The sequence below is a fragment of the Octopus bimaculoides genome, chromosome 29, assembly GCF_046866305.1.
Source record: "Octopus bimaculoides isolate indiv1 chromosome 29, ASM4686630v1, whole genome shotgun sequence".
In the NCBI taxonomy this organism is placed as follows: Eukaryota; Metazoa; Mollusca; class Cephalopoda; order Octopoda; family Octopodidae; genus Octopus; species Octopus bimaculoides.
This window is the reverse complement of record NC_142956.1, coordinates 8154126-8179247: the sequence shown is the minus strand read 5'-3', so window position 1 is coordinate 8179247 and position 25122 is coordinate 8154126. Positions and strand designations below refer to the sequence as shown.

The window sequence follows — 25122 nt, the reverse complement described above, 5'->3', positions numbered from 1 at the left end:
TGCCTCTGTGAAGCCCAGTGTTTGAAGGTCATGCTTTACCACCTCATCCCATGTCTTCCTGGGTCTACCTCTTCCACAGGTTCCCTCCACTGTTAGGGTGTGATACTTCTCTACACTGCTTTCCTCATCCATATGCATCACCTGACCATACCAGCGCAGTCGTCTCTCTTGCACACCACATCTGATGCTTCTTATGTCCAACTTTTCTCTCAGGGTGCTTACACTCTGTTCATGTATGCACACTGACATTATACATCCAGCGGAACATACTAGCATCATTTCTGTCAAGTCTACACATGTCCTCAGCAGTCACGGTCCATGTTTGACTGCCATGTAGTATGGCTGTTTACACACAGGCACGATACAATCTCCCTTTCATTCTGAACGAGAGGCCCTTTATTACCAGCAGAGGTAGGAGCTCTCTGAACTTTGCCCAGGCTATTCTTATTCTAGCAGCTATTCTTTCAGAGCATCCACCCTTGCTTGGTCACCCAGGTAACAGAAACTAACAACTACTTGTAGTTTTTTCCCTGGCATGTGATGGAATCTGTTTCCTGTACATCTTTGGTGTTTATTGCACCTATTCATCTGCCACACACAAAAACTATCTTCCCAGTTAACCTTCCTTTGATATTACTGCACCTTATGTGTCCATAGCTTACACTGGGTACATCTTATGGAATTTCTACCTACACTTTTTCTACACATTGAGCAGGGGTCTACTTGAAGAAATTTGTGATTCGTCCGCCTTCCTACTTACTATGACTTTGGTTTTTGCTAGGTTAATTCTAAGGCTCTTTGATTCTAGACCTTGCTTCCACATCTAAAACTTCTCTAGTTCTGGTAAGCACTCAAATATTAGAGCAAGGTCATCAGCTTAGAGGAGCTCCCAGGGTCAGCCTGTCTTGAACTCCACTGTCATTGCCTGGAGGATTATGAGGAACAAGAGGGGGCTGAGGACTGATCTTTGGTGGATCCCTACTTCTACCTGGAATTCTTTGCTATACTCGTTGCCAACCCTCACCTTACTGACAGCATCCCTGTACTTGGCTTCTACAGCTCTCACCAACAACTCATCTATCCAGTCATTGGGTATGACTCCTTCATGTATCACCTGGTTAACTACACGGGTGACTAGACTATAGCCTACACTGCCATATATCCAGTGACCCGGGAACAAAATTTGCTTAGGGGGTGCAAACTCAGTTCCAAAATTTGGCACTACTGGAGAAGTGTGGATCCAAGTTCTGGGAGTGTGCATGTTACAAATTTGCGCATGCGCATGCGTTAGTCGTAAGTAGTTGAATTTAGCACTCAGGTAAAAAACGAGACGCTCGCTACTTGCTGTAAATGGAGGGTTGGTTAACCATCTAATACAAGAAGAAAATTGCAGATAAATTGAATAAAAACATGAAAAATAACAAAATGACATTTCATTGAAAAGTAAACCATTCTGAAAGATAGTTCAGAATGTTTTCAAAACATTCATCTCCAGCTTTTCCCATATTTTATTAAGGGTTGGGGATTATGATTAGGGTTTAGGGTTAGGGGTTAGGTTTAGGGTTAGGGTTTAAAGTTAGGGGAGATGAATGTTTTTTCACTATTCAATGATTATTTTTCACTTTTATATTCAACTTATCTGCAATTTTCTTTTCGTATTACATGGATAACCCCGCTCCTTTTACAGCAAGTAGCGCGAATCTGCGCATCTCGTCATTTGCCTTGTGAGCTAAAATCGACTACTTACAACTAAAGCGCGTGCACGCACAAATTTGTGACATGCGCACTCTCAGAACTCGGGTTCACACTTCTGTAGTACCCAAAAGTTTTACAAACAAGGTGAAGTTTTCTAATTTGGGTATCAAAACAAACAAATGTTCAATAATAATAACTTTTATTATTATGAGGATCTACTGGAAAGTTAACAGGCTGACCAATATATTCTCATAGAATGTGACCAAATGAAGTTCATTTTTAAATATTAGGATCTTTTCTGCTTGATTTCACCTTCTGAAATTTTGAAATTAAGCGAAAATTTTCAAATTTGATATATTGGTGTAATTTTTCCCGTTGAATCTGATTTCTATTCACTTATTCCAGAAAAACTTTAGAAAACTGTAACAGAGGTTTAAAGTTTGATCATTTTCCCTCCATCAGAGAACAGGATGTGGAAGCTGGCCTTTTATACAAGGTGACAACATTACAATGTTAAAACATTCAACGATGGAACTTTTAATAAAGTTTTGTGAAATGTTGGATAAACATACTGTTGGTTTAGTTCATGTGAACAATACACAATTTTGAAATTGGAATAAAATTGAGGCAATTGAAAAGTGAAAATCAAACAGAAAAGATATCTACATACTTCTTTCAGCGATTCATTGCTTCGATTGCCTTGGAAAAGAAGCTATCCTGTTAGTTAAACAAGTTTTCAACAGCTGATAAGACATCATCACTATGATATTGGTTCCAAGCCGAGTATTTTTTTTATATATATGTAGGGGATATAGATAATAAGATGAGGTCAAATCACTAAAGTAGGGTGGCTTAGCAGTTCAAAGCCAATCACACACAGCAGCCATCGAAACCAATTACTTGTGCACTGGAGTATTTGTTTGGATGAAAGAAAAACATACTCGACAGTTTTCCTTGCGTTTGGCCTAGATAGCCTTTCGCAACTGCCTTAGAAAGGTGGCACAGTACAGCACTCTCCATTGATGGTGAGAGCCTTTGAAAGTAGTCAATAAACACGATGTTTTTTGCAATCCAAAATACTGAGGCCATCACCTTCCCTGCAGATTAAACGATCTTGATGACCTTCTTTAGAGTAAGTGTTGAAGAGTGTCTCCACTGTTAGATTATCTCTTATTCTCTAACTCAAAATGATAAACCCAACACATTTAAGGAAACTGGATTTGCCTCAAGCAATGTCAGATATTATCGAAATGTGATCAGCCTGGTGCCCTTTTAATCAGGTGTCAGAAGAAGCAACACCCACCAAGCAGAAACTTTCATCATGCCAAATTTATTGTGTAGAATATTCTCAGCCCTCACACGTGATATGCTAATAACATTAGCAATTTATATTTTTTCTCCAGTGGAAGCAGTTGCAGACTGTTCAGATCATTAGTCTTCTCAAAATTATCTCTGCTCAAATCAGTTAATCAGTTTTGCACTGTTGATAAAACTGGAGCATCATCCTCCGATATATCAACATGTCCTTGGGGACTAAATCATTTTTCTACAGGTACTTGATAACAGCATGATGCCAAATTTTGTTTATCTTGAAGAGAAGCCACTAATAGTTACTTTTGAAGTTTTCTCTGAACATTCAAATGTCAGTTTACCAAGAAATAATGAAGCTATAAGAAGTGTTAAAATGGAAGTAAGCCGAGTTTTTGCATCACTCCATAATACACACGTATATGAAAAAAAACTGTATCAACATATTCCAAAAGTTTTCCTACACTCACACGTTTCGTTAATGAAACGTTTTGTTTCATGAGGATGTGCAAAGTGTTTTCATCGTATTTGAAAGACGGTGTTGTGTCATTGTGGTATGGAGCCAGGTCTTCAAATGGCGAAGTGCACTGAATGTTCTTTTGCTTGATGCAACAGATACAGGTGAAGACAAGACAAGTTGCATTAACACCAACACTTGTGGCATACTAGAACTAAAAATAGCATCAGACACTCTCCATTTATCAACTATGTCATTAAATAATTTAGGCAAATTTTCCCTTTCCGTCCATAGGCTAGCAAGAAGTTTGATTTGAGATGACAGTAAGAGCAAATCAAAAGAAGCAGGTAGATGTACATTTTCAAAGTTAAATACTCCACAATTAACTGCTGACAACAGCAACTCCACTCGCTCAGAGCATACACGTATTCCCTGTTGCTGAAACCGGCGAGTCAATTCATTTTCGATGAGAGCCACTATAGAGAAAAATTGCCGACGCCGGTCATCGGTGACAGAAAGAGCAACTTCTTCAGTAGTTGTTGTGTGCCTAAAGCGCAGTGGTGTATTTTTAGATCGCGAAATGTTGGGTATTTTCACCAAGTCAGAAGAGGATACTTCATCAAAATATTTTTCAAAAACCTTCTCACTTCTCATTTTTGAAAGAGAGGTTTTCAACTTTTCAATCAATTTCAAGCAATCACCGGCTGTCGTGCCTGGATGCTGTAAGCTACGTGCCACTGGCTCACATACCCCAAATATATCCCCAGCGATTTTAATGCCGAACAAAGTGGAAGATTTGCCAGATTGTTTTAGCAGCCCTTTAACAGTAGCCTTTGTTGTTGCTCTTAACGATGAGTCATTAAGAAGGTCAAGCAAAAAATTTTGAATATTCTTATAATTGTTTTCTGCTCATTTTCTGCTTGCAACATGATGACATTCTCACCACAAAGATTTGTCCATTGTGCTTTTCTTTTTGGTGACTTTTACAAAAATGGTGTGTTGATGAACAAAGTTCAGTGCATCAGCTACAAAGGTAAACTTAGAACTAACTTCTTGGAGGACAAGGTGTAGAGAGTGGTTTCCACAGTGTACAAAATATGTACCTGGGAACAAATTTTTCAATCGCATTTGTACACCTGAAATGTTTCCACTCATGGTACTTGCACCATCAAATGAAAAACAGCATAGCTTTGAGTCAAGTGAAATGTTTAGGCGACAAAAAATATCTAGAAAAATCTTAGTCAGTGTCTTCGAAGAGCAGTCAGGGGGATTATAAAAACCTAGAAAATCCTCATTGACATTCAGGTCTTCAGAAACGTACCGGACAGTGATTGATACTTGTTCCATGCCAAAGCAATTAGTGGTACCATCACATATAATGCCAATAAATCTGGAATTTTCTACTTTTATTTTGATCTCATGTAAAATGTTATGAGCATATGCCTCTAAAATTTCATTTTGAGTTGTATCAGAGAGGAAATTGTCCCGACACTTAAACCACTGACTTACTTCTGCACTGCATTCTTCAGCAAGTTCCCTTACAAGATTTACGAAGTTTCCCATAAGATTTTGAATTTCTGTTGAATACAACATGGCAGATGATTAAAAAGGGCAGACACAAGAAAGAAAAAAATAAGTATAGAACCACGTATAAGGCCACTGAATTGTAACAAAAGAACTCTGGTCGAACAAAAACCTGAAAAACAAATAGTGAACATCAAATAAATAGTGCTTGTGTTTTTATTGGCAAAACCAGCAACATGACGTCCCATCCAATATGCTTAAAAAAAAACGATATGCTATACTAGAGCACCGTCTTTTATTTGAACAAATCAACGCCAGGAATTATTCTTTGGAAGCCTCGTATTAATTCTTTCACCTCTTTTTTCGAACCGCCAAGTTACAGGGGCATAATCGCATCAACATTAGTTATCAGGCGATGGTGGGGTGACATTCAGACACACAAATACATACATTCGTATATATATGCGTGCGTGTATGTGTGCTTGCATATGTACCTACCTACCCCTATCTCTCTCTCTCTCACTATATATATATACACACACACACACATATGCACACACACACACACACACACACACACACACACATATATGATAATATATGGTAAAACCATATAACTGGAGGAGAGCTTACTTTACAGGTAGAGAAGTGGGTAAATATAAATAGACCTCGTAACGATACCAGCTACCAAATGGTTTCATGGTGAATTGGGGCCCCGAGTGACCTTAGTAAAGTCATTGGGGAGAATCCTGAGCCGATTATCGTGGTCTATATATATATATATATATATATATATATATATAAATAACGTGTATTTATAAAGAGGGCAAATTTAGCCATTTCTCCGTAGATTGAAAAAAAGATGAACAACCTTAATCGATTTTCAAACATTATTGGGTTCTCATCAGAGGCGTAGTGGTTCAAACATGAAAAATAGAACTTATGTTGAGTCAGTCTCAATAAGTATAGATTTATTGATCGGAGAAAGTTACATAGTGACTGAAGGTTCGAGAGTTTCGTGCAGAGGCACTTATCAAACTAATTAAATCAACGTTTTCTATATAAAATGAAAAAGCAGGACAGTATCGGAAACACATATAACGCAGATACTATTTTATATATACGCAGGAAGACTTTTGATTAATAATATGACAGAATTAAGGCAAGATAAAAAAATGAAAGTCATCAATATATAAGGCATTCTGCCTAAACTACGTCTTTAAGATACGATTTGTTAGTAGTAACGCTAAAAGGAAACTATTTCCTAAGGAAAGTAAAGATTTAATGAAAAGGTGAATCAAGACTAAAGTTGGAGTTGAAAAAAAAAAGCACTTACCCAGGCAGTGGTCAAGCAGCAAGATGCAGCAAGTTATAAAAAATTCGACAACGAGGTATCAAGAATGACCACCAAATTCAAAGGCGATGACGAACAAAATTGACATGACGATCAGTCGGACGCTGACACTCGTTGATGCTGCATCGAAGAGGCCAGGGAATAGAAGAAAGAAGACATGCACCTAACGCCAGAGCTGAAGACACCTCCGAAAGGGGGGGGGGCCCGCCACGTCAAAACGGTAGAGGAGTAGGGGCCGAAACCGGATGTGGTTCCTCCTGATGATGTCTTGAGCTAACTGGATCCTAATCCACCAAGGGAAGGTATGTCGGAAAAAAGTAATTCAACAACGCAGGTTGATGAACCGTAAGACGTGTGGCCAGAACCTCCTGGAAAATAACCATAGCGAGGGACATCCCACAGTTGAATTAAAACAGTCACAAACAGTGAAAGAAGACATGCACCCAACACCAGAACTGAAGACACCTCCGAAAGGGGGTGGCCCCGCCACGTCAAAACGGTAGAGGAGTAGGGGCCGAAACCGGACGTGGTTCCTCCTGATGATGTCTTGAGCTAACTGGATCCTGTAAAGGAGCTGTTGTGGTAGCAGACCACGAAACACGGTTGAAATTCCATTCCTTGAAGGGGTTTTATTTCTAGACTGGGGTCAAACGGTCGAATCCATTCAACCATGTTTTAAGTCTTTAGCAACACCAATTACAAAGAATTTGGGAGTGGTTCTGAAAGATGGAGAGAAGTATTGACAGACAGAAACTGGGTGGGAGCTGTCTTCAATAATTCAAGTAATGCTATATATTCAAAATTAACTATACATGCTGGTTTTGTTGTTGTTATTGTTGCTGCTACTGTTGTTATTGTCACTTATTTTTTTGTATTTTGACGCTACTATCACTTTTATTTATTTATTTATTTTTTCTTTGTTTTGAAACAAGATCGAAATAAACATTTTATACCGATAGATTTTAGACACTTTTTTTCTGAAACTGGTAAGATTATGTAGGGGGTGCAAATTTTGATCTTGCACCTCCTGAAAATTCTAGGGGGTGCAGGTGCACCCGCTGCACCCCCTGTTCCCGGGCCCATGCATATATCTGAAACATCTCAACAGTGATTCCTGATAGGCTGGGGTTTTTCCCTGTGTTCATACCCTTAATTGCTTTATCTATCAATTTGGATAGCTGGTCCCTCTGTTGAGTTGACACTTGGCAGACTCTCTTTCTCCCATTCATTCTCTCCGTTTAGCAGCCTTTCATTGTGGCATCTCCAAATCTCTCTCTTTGCAGCATCATTAAATACAAGTGAGCCATCATCCATGTGAACACATTTCTCTCATATGACATCATGATTTTCTCTCACAGTCTTGTAATTTGAAACACTTCGAGTCTCTGGTCCTCACGACACAGAATATTGGCAAATTTCTTATCTGCTTCCCCTCTGGCTAAGTAAACCTATCTCTTAGCTTCTCTTCTGGTGATCTGATACTGTTCCCTGCTACCACCACACTTCCAGTCCTTCCATGCCTGTTTCTTTTGCCTGATGACCCTCCACCATGTCACCTTAGGTTGAGAGGGGACTTTGCACCAGCCACAGATCTGATCAGTAGCCCTCAACAAGTTGTCTCATAGGAACCTCCAGCTGTCCTCCACATTATGTAAAGCTATATCCTCTTCTTTTTTGTTAAAGGCTTCAAGTAATACATCTCTAAATCTCTATCCTTAAGCTTCCAAACCCTTCTTTTCCACGCTGGTCATCTTCTGGGATGCATTCTTCATCTGGGAAAGTTTTGGCATTTATAAGTAACCATCTTTCTCATTTCCTGGTGAGAATGTAGTCAATCTGACTAGGGTACCCACTAAACTGGTATGTGAACAGGTGACTGGCAGGTTTCCTGAAGTTAATATTATGTGCACAGTGAATATATTAGATTGACACATAGTTTAAGATGGTAAAAGGAGGGGATACAATGTTTCAAGTGTAGTTCTTTGTCGGAAAGAGGAAAACATTCAGAGAAAAGGAAAAGAATAAGTCTGGGAAAAGCATGTGTAAAGTGACTGGGAGTGGAAAGAGAGAAAATAGTTTTTGAAGGCAAGAGAATACAAAAATGGTCAGTGTGTGCGCGTGTGTGATGGTATATGTGTGTTTGTGTTTATGTGAGTGGCGTATGAGTGAGGGAGTGGTGCTGACAGGTTTGTAGCAGTAGATTTGGTGGTGAGAAGCAAGGTAACGTGTGAGTGTGTGTCAAGGTGTGTATATATGTATGTTTGCATTTGCATGTATGATGTGTGGGTGAAGGGTTTTTATATATGCTAACGTATGAAAACTGTGTGTGTGTGTGTGTGTGTGTGTGTGTGTGTGTGAACAGGTGTGTATGTAGTGTGTGAGGGTGGTAGTGGAAAAAGAATTAAAAATAAAAATAATAAAGATGTATGTATATATTCCATAGTTTTTCTTCTTTTTCAGGAATGTGATGATGATGAAACTGTTCAGCTGGAGTCATTGGATGGTAAATGTGGCCTTGGATTTCATTTATTGTATTCAGTTGCACAAAACATGATAATCCATTCTGGTTAAGCAACCACAATGGTGAAACATACGTAGGAACTAATAACACTGTATAACAAAATTAAAATTGTATTTTTCCTTGGTGTTATTTCTTATTTGCTTCTCTCTAGAAATCAAAAGGAATGACTTCTATTCTCTTCAAATTTTGCTTTTGTGACCTGGACATCAGTGTTTTGAAACTGACATTATATTTCATACAGATTCAGCTCTGAGCTACTGAAGCAGAAATCGCATCATATTCTGCTCAATACCACAGATTTACTTCTCAGTTGCTTGACCATAACCACTTGAGGGTGTCCTTTAGTGGATGACAATATGTGCATCTCTCATAATGAGCAGGAGTTGTTGGGGAGCATCATAGCCATGTGTTGAGAGGGATTCTTTGAGGTTTGAATAAACATAAGGAAAGCAAATTTTGAAGGAAATATTATCCATTTCTCATACTTTCTATGGGTAAGCAAATAGGAAATAGCAGTTGCTACTCAAAGACAAAATTTGTTACACAGTTTAATATAAACTTATGTTTATCGTAATTTTTCCTGCAATTGCCCTGTATTCCATAACTGACAATGTTACTAAGTATAGTAGTTGCTTTACCCTTTCGTTACCAACCCAACTGGCTCTGTAGTACAAGTGTCTTGTTTTCATAAATTTTGAATTAAAATCTTCCACCAAATCTTAGTCACAACTTACGTTCCTAACACTAACTTAATTATAACTAAGTTATTTTACAAAATTCTTTGTTATATTTTAAATAACTGAAACAAACACAGTATCTCAAAATAAATACGGTAACAAAAGGGTTAACCACTATACTGAAAGTAGACTGAACTATGGTAATCTAAACATGTTTGTACACATAAGATGCACTATATATATCTTTTATTTGTTTCACTCATTAGACTGTGGCCATGCTGAGGCATCACCTTGAGGAATTTTAGCTGAATGAATCAACCCTTTACTATCTTTTTGTAAAGTCTGGTGCCTATTCTATCAGTCTTTGCTAAACCACTAAGTTATGGGGATGTAAACAAATCAACACTGGTTGTCAAGTGGTGGTGAGAGACAAACATAGACCAAAACTCGCATGCATTGATATATATATATATATATATATATATATATATATATATATATATATATATATATATATATGTACAACAGGTTTTTTTCAGTTTCCTTCTACCAAATCCACTCACAAGGCTTTGGTGCTTTTATACATGGCACTTGCACAGGTGCTCCACATGTGGCACTGGCATGGTTGCTTTATATGGGGAACCAGCACAGGTTCTCTATACGTGGCACCAGTGTGGGTGCTTTTTACACAGCACCAGCTTCTGACAGCCATAGTGTACTGTACTGCTAATGTCTTGTATGTATATTGCCCTTGTGTCAAAATAGAAATCTTTGTTATAGATGTTGTTGTTGTTGCAGATACTGGTGATATTTCACTCGATCATTGTCTGAATCTCTTCACTGAACCTGAAGTCCTCAGCCAAGAAGAGGCTTGGTAAGTAGTTTTTAAGACAATAGAATGTGATTTTAGAGAGATTTGGCTGTTATTTCTGACAAGTCGACTGAACAAGTACAAGTTCCTCATTTGTCAGGTGATGGTCACATGTGGTTGGTATTGTTATTGTTTAATCCCTTAGCATTTAAACTGACCATATTCAGTCAAAATAATTTCCTGTATTATCTTCAAACTGGCCAGATCTGACCTCTCACACTTACCCTACAATATTATTCTAAAAATAAACAAACACATCATCAAAATCTCAAGCTATGAGATAATGCATGATTAATATGAATCAATATGAATGAATAAGCATTACACTTGACAGAGAAGAGTTTAACCAGCCAGATCCAGCTCAAATATTCTTCCTGTTTTGCATTCATCCGTACATCTACCCTACAATGCCATTCTAGAAATTAACAATCACATCATTGAAATCTCAAAGCTAGAAGATAATGCATGATTAATTCCAAACAACATGAATAAATAAACATTACATTTAAGAGAGTAATCCGTATGCTAAAGGGTTAACCTAAGGTCAACTTTGATCAAACGGACTGATGATCAGAATCATTCCAGCTGTGGCCATCCTATCTTGTTTTTCTCTCTAGTTACCTTGTTTTAATTGATTAATGATATTTGTATGGAAGAATGTTATGAATAAACATCATGAATGTTGTACTTAATGAAAGAGTACAATTGTGTTGGGGTTAGTCAGAAGGATCTGTAGAGTAACATTACTCAACAGAGTGTGTAGCTTCAAGATCAGGGAGTGGTGCCAGCTTGGGAGCTTTCTTATGTGGTGTTGGCATGGATACTGTCTACATGGTGCTGGCATGGGTACTTTTTACAGAACATCTCTACATATTGATCCTGAAACAAGGCTTGGGATATTGTGTGACATGCACCTGGGATTGGGGTTCCTCTTGGAAATTCTCAAAAGGAGACTACTTTTATTGAGCTCTTTCATTTTTGCTAACCACAACATAAACAAAAAAAACTAGAAATCTATGTATGGATGCACAGATTTGATAGATATTTAAATATTTTCACTTTGTCTCTGTCTTTACCCAGGTACTGTCCCCAGTGTGCAGAACACCGAGAGGCCACTAAACAGATGTCTATATGGCGTCTACCCCGAATGTTAATCATACAGCTGAAGCGGTTTTCATATGGTCATCTCAGCTGGAGGGACAAAGTGGATAAAATGGTACACTTCCCCACCCGGTGAGTTTAATATATATATATATATATATATCAGGCTGAGTAAAATGTAAGCAACGTTTTGAAACATGAAATTCATCATAATATATTTCAACAATGCGGAAATTTTATTTATCAAAGTAAGTACCTTTACAATGAACACATTTTTGCCAACGAGTTATAAGTTTGTTTATTCCGGTAACATAAAAATCTGGAGTTCTGGAGCTGATAATCTATTTGAACGCACTTTCAGCATCGGTTTGATTTTTGAACTCCTTCTCTTGCAGGAAACCACAAGGTGCTTGAAAAAGAAGTAGTTGGTAGGAGAAAGGCCTGGAGAATAAGCTGGGTGGGGAAGAACTTCGTAGCTAAATTCCCTCAATCTCTGGAGCAGTCTGGGATGGAGGAGTAGCAGTTTTTCATTCATTTTGGCAATTTCATGGCAATATGTTTCTGCAGTAATGGTTTTTGCAGGTTTTAATAAGTTATAGTCAATGAGTCCAGCAGTACACTACCAAACAGTCACTGTAACCTTCTTTTTGAAGAACTTGGGTTTAGAGAATGTTTACGGTGCTTCATTTTGGTCCAACCACTGTAAAGAACGTTTTTTTTTTATTGTTGTACAGAATCCACTTTTCATCGCAAGTTACAATACAGTTGAGAAAAGGATCAGTCTGGTTATGGAGAAGAAGTGACAAGCAAATTTCATATCTACGTATTTTGTGATTTTCATTCAAATCGTGTGGTACCCATTTGTCAAGCTTTTTTGATTTTCCAACTGCATGTAAATGGTTACTGGCAGTTTTCTGGCTAACTTGAAGTTCTTTTCCCAGGTCTCAAGTGGTTTTACATGGTTGTGACTCAACAATGGTCTGTAATTTCATCGATGACAGATGGGCATTCACTACGCTCATGATCAGCAAGGCTCAGGTCTTCACTACGAAATCATTTAAGCCATTTTGAGCTGACCACTCACTCGTGAATTCCACATCAAATGTTTCGTTGATACTGCGAGCAGTTTCAGCTGCTTTACATCTCTTTTTGAAGCTGAATAGCAAAATTGGTTGAATAACGTGCTTTGACAATTCCATTTCAGATAATTGTGAGAACAGTGAAAAAAATATCAATGTTAATTTATTGATGCATTTGGGCAAGTCTGTTTGTATTATCAGACAATTGCAAAAAAAATGTTTTTAAAAATTCTAAACTGCAAAAATCCGGTACAAATTCTTCGTGATTCAAAACGTTGCTTACTTTTTACTCAACCTGATATATATATATATATATATATATATATATATATATATATATATATATATTTATATATATATATATGCAGGCATACCTCAGCTTAAGTCATTTCAATTTAAGTTGTTCTTGATTATATGTTGGTTTTCAAAAATAATATATGGAAAAAAAAAAAAAATCAAGTCAAGTCATTTTACTCTTCTTTACATCTATTCACCACAAATACTGGAATCATAAAATCACTAAAAAAAACCATTAAAAGCACATAAAATCATGTTACTGTACAATAAATATGAATAAAAGTGTATAAAACCATATTAAAATACATACAGTAAATGTTAAGATACACACCATAAAGTAGTGTCGCTTAGTGTACAAACTCATGAAATCATCTGTGTTGTCTTATTTATTGGTCTTTCGGAGCTCATATTGCACTGTAGTTCCAGTATCTACTGTTAGGTGTCGTCGTCACTCGTGATTCCCGTGATTGTTTTGAATTCAGATTGTCATTCATTTGTGACTTCATTTTTTTGCTTCCATGGGTCCTAAGAAAATTCATCTTGAAAGTCCTAAGTGTCTTGCTATAACGCTAGAAGATAAACTGGCTAAGATAAAACGCCATGAAAAAGGTGAAAAAGTGGTAGCAGTTGCACGATCTTTTGGGATGAGTTGGACAACTGTATCGACGATTGTACATAATAAGGACAAGATTTTAGCACAAATGAAATCTGAAGCCCCAGGGATGAAGAACACTGTCATCAATAAGAAAGAAAGTCTTCTTTCTCTTTGGATTGTTGAATCGCCAGCATATTACTATTAGTCAAGAAATCATTCAAGAGAAAGTGTTGTCTTTGAAGACCTGAAGAAAAAAATATCCAGATGAGAAAGATATAGGGTTCAAGGCAAGTCAAGGATGGTTCATGAAATTTAAGGAGCGAAGAAGTTATCACTCATTTAGAAGCAAGGTAAAAGGTCATCAGCTGACAAATAAGCAGAAGTGGAATTTCCTAATACATCATCGAAGAAAATGGGTTTCTTCCTGAAACTGAATTGTATTGGAAAAAATTGCCAGACCATTCACTCAATTGCAAGGAGAAAACTATTCCAGGCTACAAGGTCTCAAAAGAATGTGTGACTGTTGCGTTGCGAGGTAATTGTGCAGGAGATTTTAAGTTAAAGCCATTGTTTGTGAAGAACATACCCAAGGCATCTTTCCCTGTTATATGGATGGCTAATTCAAAAGCATGAGTTACTGTTGTTGTTTTCAAAGATTGGTTCTTCAATCGTTTTATCCCAGCAGCAGAGAAGTGCTGTAAGGAGAAGCGGATTCCTTTTAAGGTTTTACTTTTCTTAGGTAATGCTCCTGGCCATCTGTAAAGCATCGTAGATTTTGACCCCAGCGTTACCGTCGTGTATCTCCCTCCGAACACCACGTCTCATCTGCAGCCAATGGATCAGGGAATAATTGCTATTTTCAAGCGTTACTATATGAAGCGTACACTGTGGCAAGCAATAGCTGCAACTTATCTTGATGAGTCCATCACACTTCGTGGCTTTTGGAAGGGATACAATATCTACAAGGCTGTACAGAACATAGCAGTGGCATGGAATGATGTATTGAGCATGGCTATGAATGGTGTATGAAAGAAGCTATTCACGGATGATTTTAAAGTGTTTGATAATGTTGCCATCAACAAAACATTGGTGACTATGAGCAAAGAACTGGAAATAGATTTGGAGGTAGAGGATTTCACAGATTTACTTGAAAAAGACAAGCAGCCCCTGACGAATGCAGATTTGATAAAGCTTCACAAGCAGCAGAATAAAGAAGAGGAAGTCGAACCTGGGCCACGTCACTTTACCATTAAGAAAATGCAGCAAGCATTTGCATATATCATAAAAGGTCTTTCTATGTTCGAGGATATGGATCCAAATGCTCAGTTTTCCAAGATTATGGGGACTTGTCACGAAGCTTTTGCTCTTTATAATGTAATCTTTGGGGAAAAGAAGACAGTTCAAGGAACTCTCAACTGGCTCTTTAAGCACATCGAATAACAAGAACAGCCAGAGTCAGCTGTTGATGTTGGCGATCCACAGCCATCTACATCCACGATGTAAACCACCAAATTGTATGTACGTATTGGTAAAGTTAAAATAATTTGGGTTTTTCTACTATTGCAAAATGATAATGATTACTGAATTTGTTTTTTAAGCTTAAAAAAGGCTTTTATTTTACCATGTCTTATTGCAAACTGCATTTGTAAATAAAGCATCCGCAACGTACGGTAAACACCAACAAATCGTATTTGGAAATTTAGATGACTTTTTTATTTCTGTATTGTATTAAAACATAAAAATTACTTGTTTGTACTTTTAAAATAAGTTTTTATTAAGCATGTATTATTGAAAATGCATTCATAAATAAAGTAATAAAGTACAGAACTGGGAATGGTTATTATCTGTTTAGCCAAGAGACAAGTTAATTTGACTTAAGTAGTCTTTCCTGGAACCAATTAATGACGTAGGGTGAGGTATATATATATATATATATACATACAGGGGTTGGACAAAATGATGGAAACACCTTAAAATTTCTGACAAATTCATTTTAATATGGGATAGGACCACCTTTGGCAGTAATTACAGCTTGAATTCTATGAGGTATGGACTTGTACAAAGTTTGAATTGTTTCCAAAGCAATTTTTGTTCATTCTTCAGCTAAAACAGTCTCCAGTTCTTGTAGTGATAATGGTGGAGGACATCGACTCCTTACTTGTTGGAAATAGGGTAAAGGATGACTCGTCTGAGAAAATAACATTCTTCCACTGCTCTAGGGACCAATTCTGTAGGTTTTTACTTCACTCTAAACGCTTTGCAACATTTGTTTTTGAAAGTAGTGGTTTTCTGATTGCAGCCTTCTCATGAAATCTGGCTTTGTGCAGCTCCCAGCAAACAGTTTTTGGGTTCTCGAAGTGGTCATTAAGCTCTGCATAATTTTGGGAGCTGTACTTTTGTGATCCTTTCTAATAATTCGTGTAAGAGTCCAATGATCTCTATCTGAAAGTTTTGGTTTTCTTCCAAAGTTTTGTTTCAAGGAGGAGGTTTTTCCCTCTTTCTCAAAGGCTGTCATTACTTTCGAGACCGTACTTCTTGATACACCAAACATTTCAGCTGTTTATGTTACACTAACGCCTGCCATACGAGCACCAACAATTTGACCTCTTTGAAAGTCCAATAGATCTGTCATTTTAAAGAATTTTAATTACCTTTTTCTGATGATATCTGAAAAGAAACAGCAATTTTAGCCAAAACATATTAAGTAGCACTAATAATAAATCAAAAAGCAAAAATAAGCAAGCTTTTGATGGTTTTATATTTCAAAATTATGTAGCTATGTGTTTCCATTATTTTGTCCAGCCCCTGTATATATATATATATATATATATATATATATAATGGAGAAATTAAACAAAATGTATAAGTGAATGATGAGTAAAGCACCAGCACAGTTCTAATTACCTGTTATTATCCATAGATTGCAGGAAATTCCTAGTGGCAGTTGAGGTAACAGTATTAATAAAATAGATGGGAAAAAAGATTTTATTTAGTACGACATGTTTCGACCCGTTCAGGGTCTCTTTGGGTACATAAATAAATGAAAAAAAAATTAAAAAGTCTCACTAGAAAATAATACTGACATCTCAATTTAACAGATATATTTACCAAAATTACATAAAAATATCTTGAAATACTAAAGAGTAAATTTATTCAATAAAATCGCCATTGGCTTCAACCACAGCTTCCAGACGACTTCAGAATCTCCTGCAACTCTTCTGGACAATCTCCTTGTTGGTGAATGCTGCCATAATCCTTGCCACACATAATAATCAAGAGGGTTGCAGTCTGGGGAGTTAGGTGGCCACATATTAGGGGTGATGTTGTTGCAGAAATTGTCTGACAACCATGACTGGGTTCTCCTGCTTGTGTGACATGGTGTAGAGTCCTGTTGCCAGAGATAGGGTCATCCAGCAGCCACCTTCTTGACCCAGGGCAGCACTACCTCCTCCCGGCACTTGATATAGGCCTCCATGTTGAGTCTGAAACCGTATGGGAAGGTGAATGGAGGCATAATGTTGCCATCTCTAGCGATCACTCCAAACACCATGATGTTGACTGGATGTTTGATTTTTATCACTCTCGGTACGTTCACTGTCTTCAGATTGACACCCAAACACTGGTGCGCATGCCAAGCAGTACAGTATGTCGTTTTCAAATTTCTTGTTGAGTGAATTGCGTTATGGTGCTGTTTTTCTTACAGGCAGTGCCCAACTGACCCTACTATACTGTGTAGTCAATAAAATCAAAAACAAACAATGCGCATGCATGAAATGATGACAATTTACTCATCACACTGTGTGTGTGTGTGTGTGTGTGTATATATACACTTGCACACTCGTATGCATGCATATACAGGGTAAATTGTCAGCATTTTATAATTTTAATTTCATGCATGCGCATTGTTTGTTTTTGTCTGGCCACCTAACTCCCTAAACCGCATCCTCCTTGATTATTGTGTGTGGGGAGACCAACAAAACTCCTTGTAACACCAGAGATGAACTGAAGGCAAAGATTACGACAGCATTCACCAACTTAAACAAGGAGACCATCCAGAAGAGTTGCAGGAGATTCCGAAATCGTCTGAAGGCCATGGTTGAAGCCAATGTCGATTTTGTTGAATAAATTTACTCTTTAGTATTTCAAGGTATTTTTATGCAATTTTGGTAAATATATCTGTTAAAATGAGATGACAATTTATTCACCACATGCTGTATATAAGTGTGTGTTTGTATATATATATATATATATATATATATATAGGAGTGGCTGTGTGGCATGTAGGTTGCTTACCAACCACATGGTTCCGGGTTCAGTCCCACTGGGCAAGTGTCTTCTCCTATAGCTTGAGGGCAACCCAAGCCTTATGAGTGGATTTGGTAGATGGAAACTGAAAGAAGCTTGTTGTGTGTGTGTATGTGTATATATGTTTGTGTGTCTGTGTTTGTTGCTTGACAGCCGATGTTGGTGTCTTTACATCCCTGTAGCTTAGTAGTTAAGCTTAAGAGACTGATAGGATAAGTACTAGGCTTACAAGGAATAAGTCCTGGAGTTGATTTGTTCGACTAAAGGCGGTGCTCCAATAAAACGGCTGAAACAAATAAAAGAATATTTATATATATATATATATATGCACACATAGACTAGCATCAACACATATTAAACCATATATCATAAAACCTACTAGTTAAACATTTGGAGACTTTCTTTTTTTGTTCTGAACCAGAACAAAATTCAAAGTGTCTTGTATTTGCTTTAAAACCACATGCATACAAGGCATTAACAGCTCAGTTCTTTTGTTTAAACTTTTAATGACTTTAGTCAAAATTGTCGGGTTTTTGCTCGAACAACCATACAGGAACATCATCATCATCATTATTTAACGCTCTACTTCCAAGCTGGCATGGGTTAGACAGTTTGACAGGTGCTGGCCAACAGGAGAGCTACCTAAACTCCAGTTGTTTGTTTTAGCATGGTTTCTACAGCTGGTTGCTCTTCCTGATGCCAACAACTTTACAGAGTGAACTGGGTGCTTTGCATGCGGCACTGCCATGGGTTCGTATCACGTAGCACTGGCGCAGGTGCTCTATATGTGGTACCAGTACGGTTGCTTTTCATGTGGTACCAGCATAGGTGTTTTATACATTGCAATGGGCACAGGTGCTTTTCATGTGACACTGGCACTACATGAGTTTCGAATCTAAAATTAAATAATACATACACACACAAACAATTAAAAAAAAACTGTATACATTATATATATATATATATATATATTACTTCCATCTTCTTTATGCTGATGGTCAAACCAAAGGCTTTACATGCAGCAGAAAACCAGTGTAGAAGTTCTTGTGCTTCCTGTAAGGAGGTCACTACTAGTGCTGCAGCATCTGCAAAAAGTAAATCACAAATGATACTGGTGCATAGCAGTGTTCTGGCTTTAAAGCACTGGATTAAATGGTCCACCACTTGTTTGAAACTGTAATTTGACACCACTTGGTTTGTCATCAGAATGAGTGACGAAAGAATACCCAAAGTCCTCATGTACAGCCAGCTTTAAAATGGGCACAAGAATGTTGGTCGACCATGGCTCAGATAGAAGGACAAGCTGAAGAGTAACCTCTTAGCAGTGAAGATAGCTTGCAACACCTTTGAGCAGACAGCCTTGAGATCATTGTGTCAAAATGGTATTAGAAAGTCTGTTGCAACCAACATTAACAGGTTTCAGGGAAGCAATGCAAAGGAGAAAAGCAGCTGCAAATATACCACCTGCCACTGACCTGCAATCCTCATATCTGTGAGCTTCTTTGCAAATAGTTGGTGGGACTGAAATGTCACATTTGACATAAACATTATGACTGGCAAAGAATGAGTAGGTTGTTGGATCCTCGTATGTTGAAACTGACGATTGAGTCTATCATATATACACACACACACACATAGTCTTTTTTTTAAAGTCTCTGTTGCATTGTGTTGAGAGACTTGCACTTAAAATTCCCATGTTTTTAATCAAAACTTGTTAGTTACCAAGGTGACAACACTACCTATTTATCTATCTTTCACCATCCCCCTCTCTCTCTCTTTCACAACAACTGTTTTAAATAGTACACACACACACACACACACATATATATATCTCTCCTTTTTATACTTGCAGGGGCCTTGATATGTCCTGTTACTTCATAGGGAACCGTCCAGACAGCCAGACGTCCACCATCTATGATCTCTATGGAGTCATTAACCACACTGGTGGACTTCTGGGAGGTCACTATACAGCCTATGTTCGGTGTGCTGACAAGTTCACACCCTACAAGAATGAAGTTGGTAGGTACAGTCTATCACTTTTTGATATTCACCAATTCCAGTCACCATTTTCTTGGGCCATGCTGTGCAATTTCAGTTGATTAAATTAATTCCCGCTACTTTATTATATTTTACTGATGTTGTTGGTGAGTTGGCAGAATTGTTAACACATCAGAAAAAATGCTTAGTACTATTTCTTCCAGCTCTTTATGCTCTGAGTTCAAATTCTGCCAAGGTTCACTTTGCTTCCCATCCTTTCGGGATCAATAAAATAAGTACCAGTTGAGCACTGGGGTCAATGTATTCAACTTACCCCCTACACTGAAATTACTGATCTCATGCCAAAATTTAAAACCACTGTTATTAAAGTGGAAAGCTGCCCAGATCATTAGCACGCTGGACAAAATGTTTGGCAGCATTTTGTCTACATTATTTACATTTGACGGATATTTGTCCTCATCTTGTTTGTTAACACAACGTTTTGGCTGATATACCCTCCAGCCTTCATCAGGTGTCTTGGGGAAATTTCGAACCTGGGTTCTCATTCCTAAGGTATTTTTCAATGTTATTATTATTATTATTATTATTATTATTCAGTTCACTGCCTGGAATCAAACTCGGAATCTTGGGGTTAGTAGCCCACGCTCTTAACCACTATGCCATATGCCTTTTGGTAATTATGGAGTGAATTTTAGGGCTTATAAATCTAATATTTTCCTATCCTTCCTTAATACCGGTTCCCATATGCTATTCATATCTGCACTCGGTCTGCTTAGGAGGTTGTTGTATCCTAGCATATGTGCTGCTTCTTTTAGTTTCCGTATTTTCCTCTGGTGTTTTCTGTCTATTATTTTAAATCCATCCCACAGGGGGAGGTGGTCTCCGTTTTTCCATACATGATCAGCCATACCCAATTTATCAGTATCTCCTTATGTCACAGCTTTGCGATGTTCCTCTACCCTTATTTTGAGAGAGCAGCATGTTTCGCTTTTGTAGCCATAGGCTATGGCTGCGATATGCTGATGACACCTTCATACTCTGACCCCACCGGGAAGATGTCCAAGTGCTGTTAGATCATGTGAACTCAATAAAGCCATTCATACAGTTCACAATGGAAAAGGAAAAAGACAATCAGCTAGCATTCCTGGAAGTATTAATAACACGCACCAAGTACGGGTTCAGGACATCCATATACCACAAGCCAACCTTCACTGGATGATACCTCAACTTCAATTCCTACCATCCATGCAGTGTAAAGAGAGGGATTGCTCAGTGCCTAAAACATCGAGTAAAGAATATAAGTAGTGATCGTGATACACACCACGAAGAAATGATCAAGCTCAGTAACGATCTATTAAGCAACAACTACCCCCAAAACATACTGTCCACTCCAATTATGAAGAAAAGAGGGGATGAAACCCATAAACTGACTACAGTCTGTCTACCCCATGTGAAAGGCCTCTCCGAAGAGATACAAAAGATATGCGGCCCATATAACATCAGGACAGTATTCAAGAGTCATACAACACTTCGTAAATATCTCCTTTGAGTAAAACCACCAACAGAAGAGAATATGACCAAAGACTACGTGTATTCCATCCCATGCAGCTGTTGTAGGTTATACAAAGGCGAAACATGTCGCCCCCTCAAAATAAGTGTAGAGGAACATCGCAAAGCTGTGACACGAGGAGATACTGATAAATCGGGTATAGCTGATCATGTATAGAAAAACGGAGACCCCCTCCCTGTAGGATGGAGTTAAAATAATAGACAGAGAACACCACTGGAAAATACGAAAACTAAAAGAAGCAGTACATATGCTAGGACATAATAACCTTTTAAGCAGACCGAGTGCAGATATGAACAGCATATGGGAATTGGTATTAAGGAAGGATAGGAAAATATTAGATTTATAAGCCCTAAAATTCACTCCATAATTGCCCACGGGCATAGGGTGTAGTGGTTAAAAGCACGAGATACTAACCCCAAGATTCTGAGTTTGATTCCAGATAATGACCTGAATAATGATAATAATAACAACAATAACAACAACATTGAAAAATACCTTAGGAATGAGAACCCGGGTTCAAAATTTCCCCAAGACCCCCAATGAAGGCTGGAGGGTACATCAGCCAAAATGTTGTGTTAACAACAAACAAGATGAAGACAAATATCCGTCAAATGTAAATAAGGTACATAATTCCTCATCTCTTAAATATAGAACAGCATTTTGTCTGACTTCACATTCTAAGTTCAAATTCTACTGAAGTGAAGTTTGTCTTTCATCTCTTTTGGGGTCAATAAAAATTAGTACCAATTAGGGTTGATGTAATCAATCATTCCCATTCCCCCAAATTTCAGGCCTTGTGCCTCAAATAAGACTATGATTATTACTTTTATTATATTAAAAGTGGTAAGCTGGCAGAATCGTTAGCACGCTGGATGAAATGATTAGCAGTATTTCGCCCGCCCTTACATTCTGAGTTAAAATTCTGTCAAGATCGACTTTGTCTTTCATCCTTTCAGGGTTGATAAATTAAGTACCAGTGAAATACTGGGGTCGATGTAATTGACTCATCTCCTTCCCTAAAAATGGCTACCCTTGTGGGAAAATTTGAAACAATTATTATTATTATTATTTAAGGCGGGGAGCTGGCAGAATCGTTAGCACTTTGGGCAGTATTTCATCTGAGTTAAAATTCCACTATGGTGGTTGATTTTGTCTTTCATCCTTTCAGGATCAATAAAATAAATGCTAGTTGAACATTGGGGTCAATGTAATTGACTAGTTCCCCCCCCCCCACAAAAAATTTCAGGCTTTGTGCCTTTAATAGAAAGGATTATTATTATTTTATTTTTGTTGCAGATTGGCGCTTCTGTGATGACAGTCATGTAGTACCTGTGGTGGAGAAAAATGTTGTCACCCGACTGGCCTATCTCCTCTTCTATAGACGCCACGATGCACCTCCAATGTCTGAGTCAGAACTGACCGGCATCATGTCAGATGCTGTCAGCAGCGCTGCCAGTGGCGTCATTGGTGGGTGCCCCGTGAACAAGACCAATGCTACATCATCGACCGCACTGACAACTGTGACCAACACCAAGACAGTGCCTGAAGGCCAGTACTCGGCCATGAAGACAGAGGACATGCCTGAATTACAACTCAGCGCTGATGTATCTGAAAGGAAACTCGCTGTTGGCAATGCTGCCTTGAACTGGAGTCACTCAGCTACCAGTGATGTCATCGTTGATGACGACAGTTTTCCCCCTCCCTTGGACAATCGGTACAGCTGCACCAGCCTTCCTTACACTGACATGGATGCAGTCGACTAAGCAGGGAATGTTGGACATAGTGCCCCAGAGAGGGAGAAAAGCTGTTGGTCTGCGTTCAGTTGTAAAATTTTCACAGATTAGGCAGTGTTTTAACACTTTTGTGTATATAAATATATACACTCATCACACACAATATATATAAACACACACATGTAGTACCTGTCTGATACATTGGTATGTGTGTGTGTGTGTACGTGTATACATAGATACACATGCACAGATATATACACATACATATATAAAAATACCCAAGCTAACAAATGCATACACCTCCCCTTAAATATATGCAATAATATATGTACACCACACATACATACACATGTACCTATACACACACATACATTAATTTACATTTTACACAGTTTTATACCCTTACCACATGACAACACGCAAAAATATACACCCACCAACCAATATGCATACATGTACATAACCCCTCCCTACCATCATTTCTCTGAATTTTCTTTTAAAAAAACATATTAAAAAAGAAGACAAAGAAGAAACTTTTCTACACTTTTTTGTGTTTTTCATATTCATGTTGTTTTTATTATTGTTGATGTTTATGTCTGTGTATATGTGCCTCTGTGTGTGTGTGTGTGTATATGTAATGTATGTGTGCATATATGTATGTATGTATGTATGTATGTATGTATGTATTACTATATGTATATATGTGCATGTCTCTCTCTCTCTCTCTCTCTCTGTATATATATATATATATATATATATATATTCAGATCTGCAAAAGACGAAAGACAAAAACAGGTGAGGGAGCAAGCAATATATATGTACGCCTATATATGCGTGTGTGTATGTATGCCTATATATATATATATATATATATATATATATACATACTTACATACAGGGTGGGTGAAAAGTAAGTAGGCATTAAAAATTGGTAATAAAATCCATATTCCTTTTCCAAATTTATTGAAACCAATGATACATGTTCTTTATTACATGGGAAAATGAAAGTAAATCTTCATATTTCAACATAAGCACCAGTGGTGTGAATCAGTTTCCTCAAACAACCAGGGATGGAATGAACAACCTTCTGGAGGATGTTGTCTGGGATTTCATTGAGTACCTCCTGAATCCGTGTCTCCAAGTCCTCAAATGTGTGAGGTTGTCTTGTACACCTCCTCTTTTGTGTAACCCCACAGGTAAAAATTACATGGGGTGAGATCTGGACTTCTGAACTTCTGAGGTCACAGTCTTCACAGTCTGCATGTAATGGAGTTTCCATGGACAGATTCAATTTTTTATGCAACACCGTATGTATTGTATGTCTTGTTAGTTCACTTTCATGAGCTGCTTCACATGTTGATTTTTTCAGGCTGTGATTAAACATATCCTGCACTGTTGCCACATTCTCCGCTGATCAGGATGTGGTTGGATGGCTACTTCTTCTTGCATCATTCACAGAGCCTGTGGTCATCAGCTTTGCGTGACATCTTTTTATTTTCTCCAGACGTAGTGTTGCAGGCTTACCTTTCCATGCACGCCACCATCTCTGAACCAAAACAATGGAATTCCACACTTCATAGCATGCTGCTATCTTAGCTCACTCCTCAACAGTCAAGTGACTGGCCATCTGGAAAATAAGAAACTAGAAGATAAGAAATCCCCATTAGTGTTGCTTGTTTAGAAAATGTTTTCGTCATGACTTCAATGATACTAAAAATTCTATAAGCAATTTCTAATGCCTAGTTACTGTCCATGCACCCTGTGTGTGTGTGTGTGTGTGTGTGTAGTGGGTGTTTAAGTTAGTTTTAGAATTTAGAAACTTTGAGAGAACATGAAATAATTCGTTTGTAACTGCAGAACTCAAAGTTGAAAAGCCCGTTGGATAAAAAACAACAATTGAAGGCTGCCCATGATGTTTGAAACTGCATATACTGTGAACTTCTTTATAGAAGTTGTGGTCAGCCTTTGATTTGTCTTCGCATTTTGAGTTCAAAATTCACTGTGGTTGATTTTGCCATTGTTCCTCTCGGGGTCAAT

General features: G+C 37.8%; 1 protein-coding gene across 1 annotated transcript in view; it reads left to right on the top strand.

Annotated features, from left to right (window-relative positions):
- The window catches only part of LOC106879930 (ubiquitin carboxyl-terminal hydrolase 19), a 187638-nt gene extending 164020 nt beyond the window's left edge, over positions 1–23618 (top strand). Inside the window, exons 23-27 of the mRNA XM_089345165.1 lie at positions 8799–8841; positions 10335–10410; positions 11488–11640; positions 19637–19803; positions 22649–23618. Of these exons, the coding sequence (XP_089201291.1) occupies positions 8799–8841; positions 10335–10410; positions 11488–11640; positions 19637–19803; positions 22649–23115 (906 nt within the window). The 3' untranslated portion in view covers positions 23116–23618. The remainder of the gene's footprint in view (positions 1–8798; positions 8842–10334; positions 10411–11487; positions 11641–19636; positions 19804–22648) is intronic.
- Positions 23619–25122: the final 1504 nt, after the last annotated feature.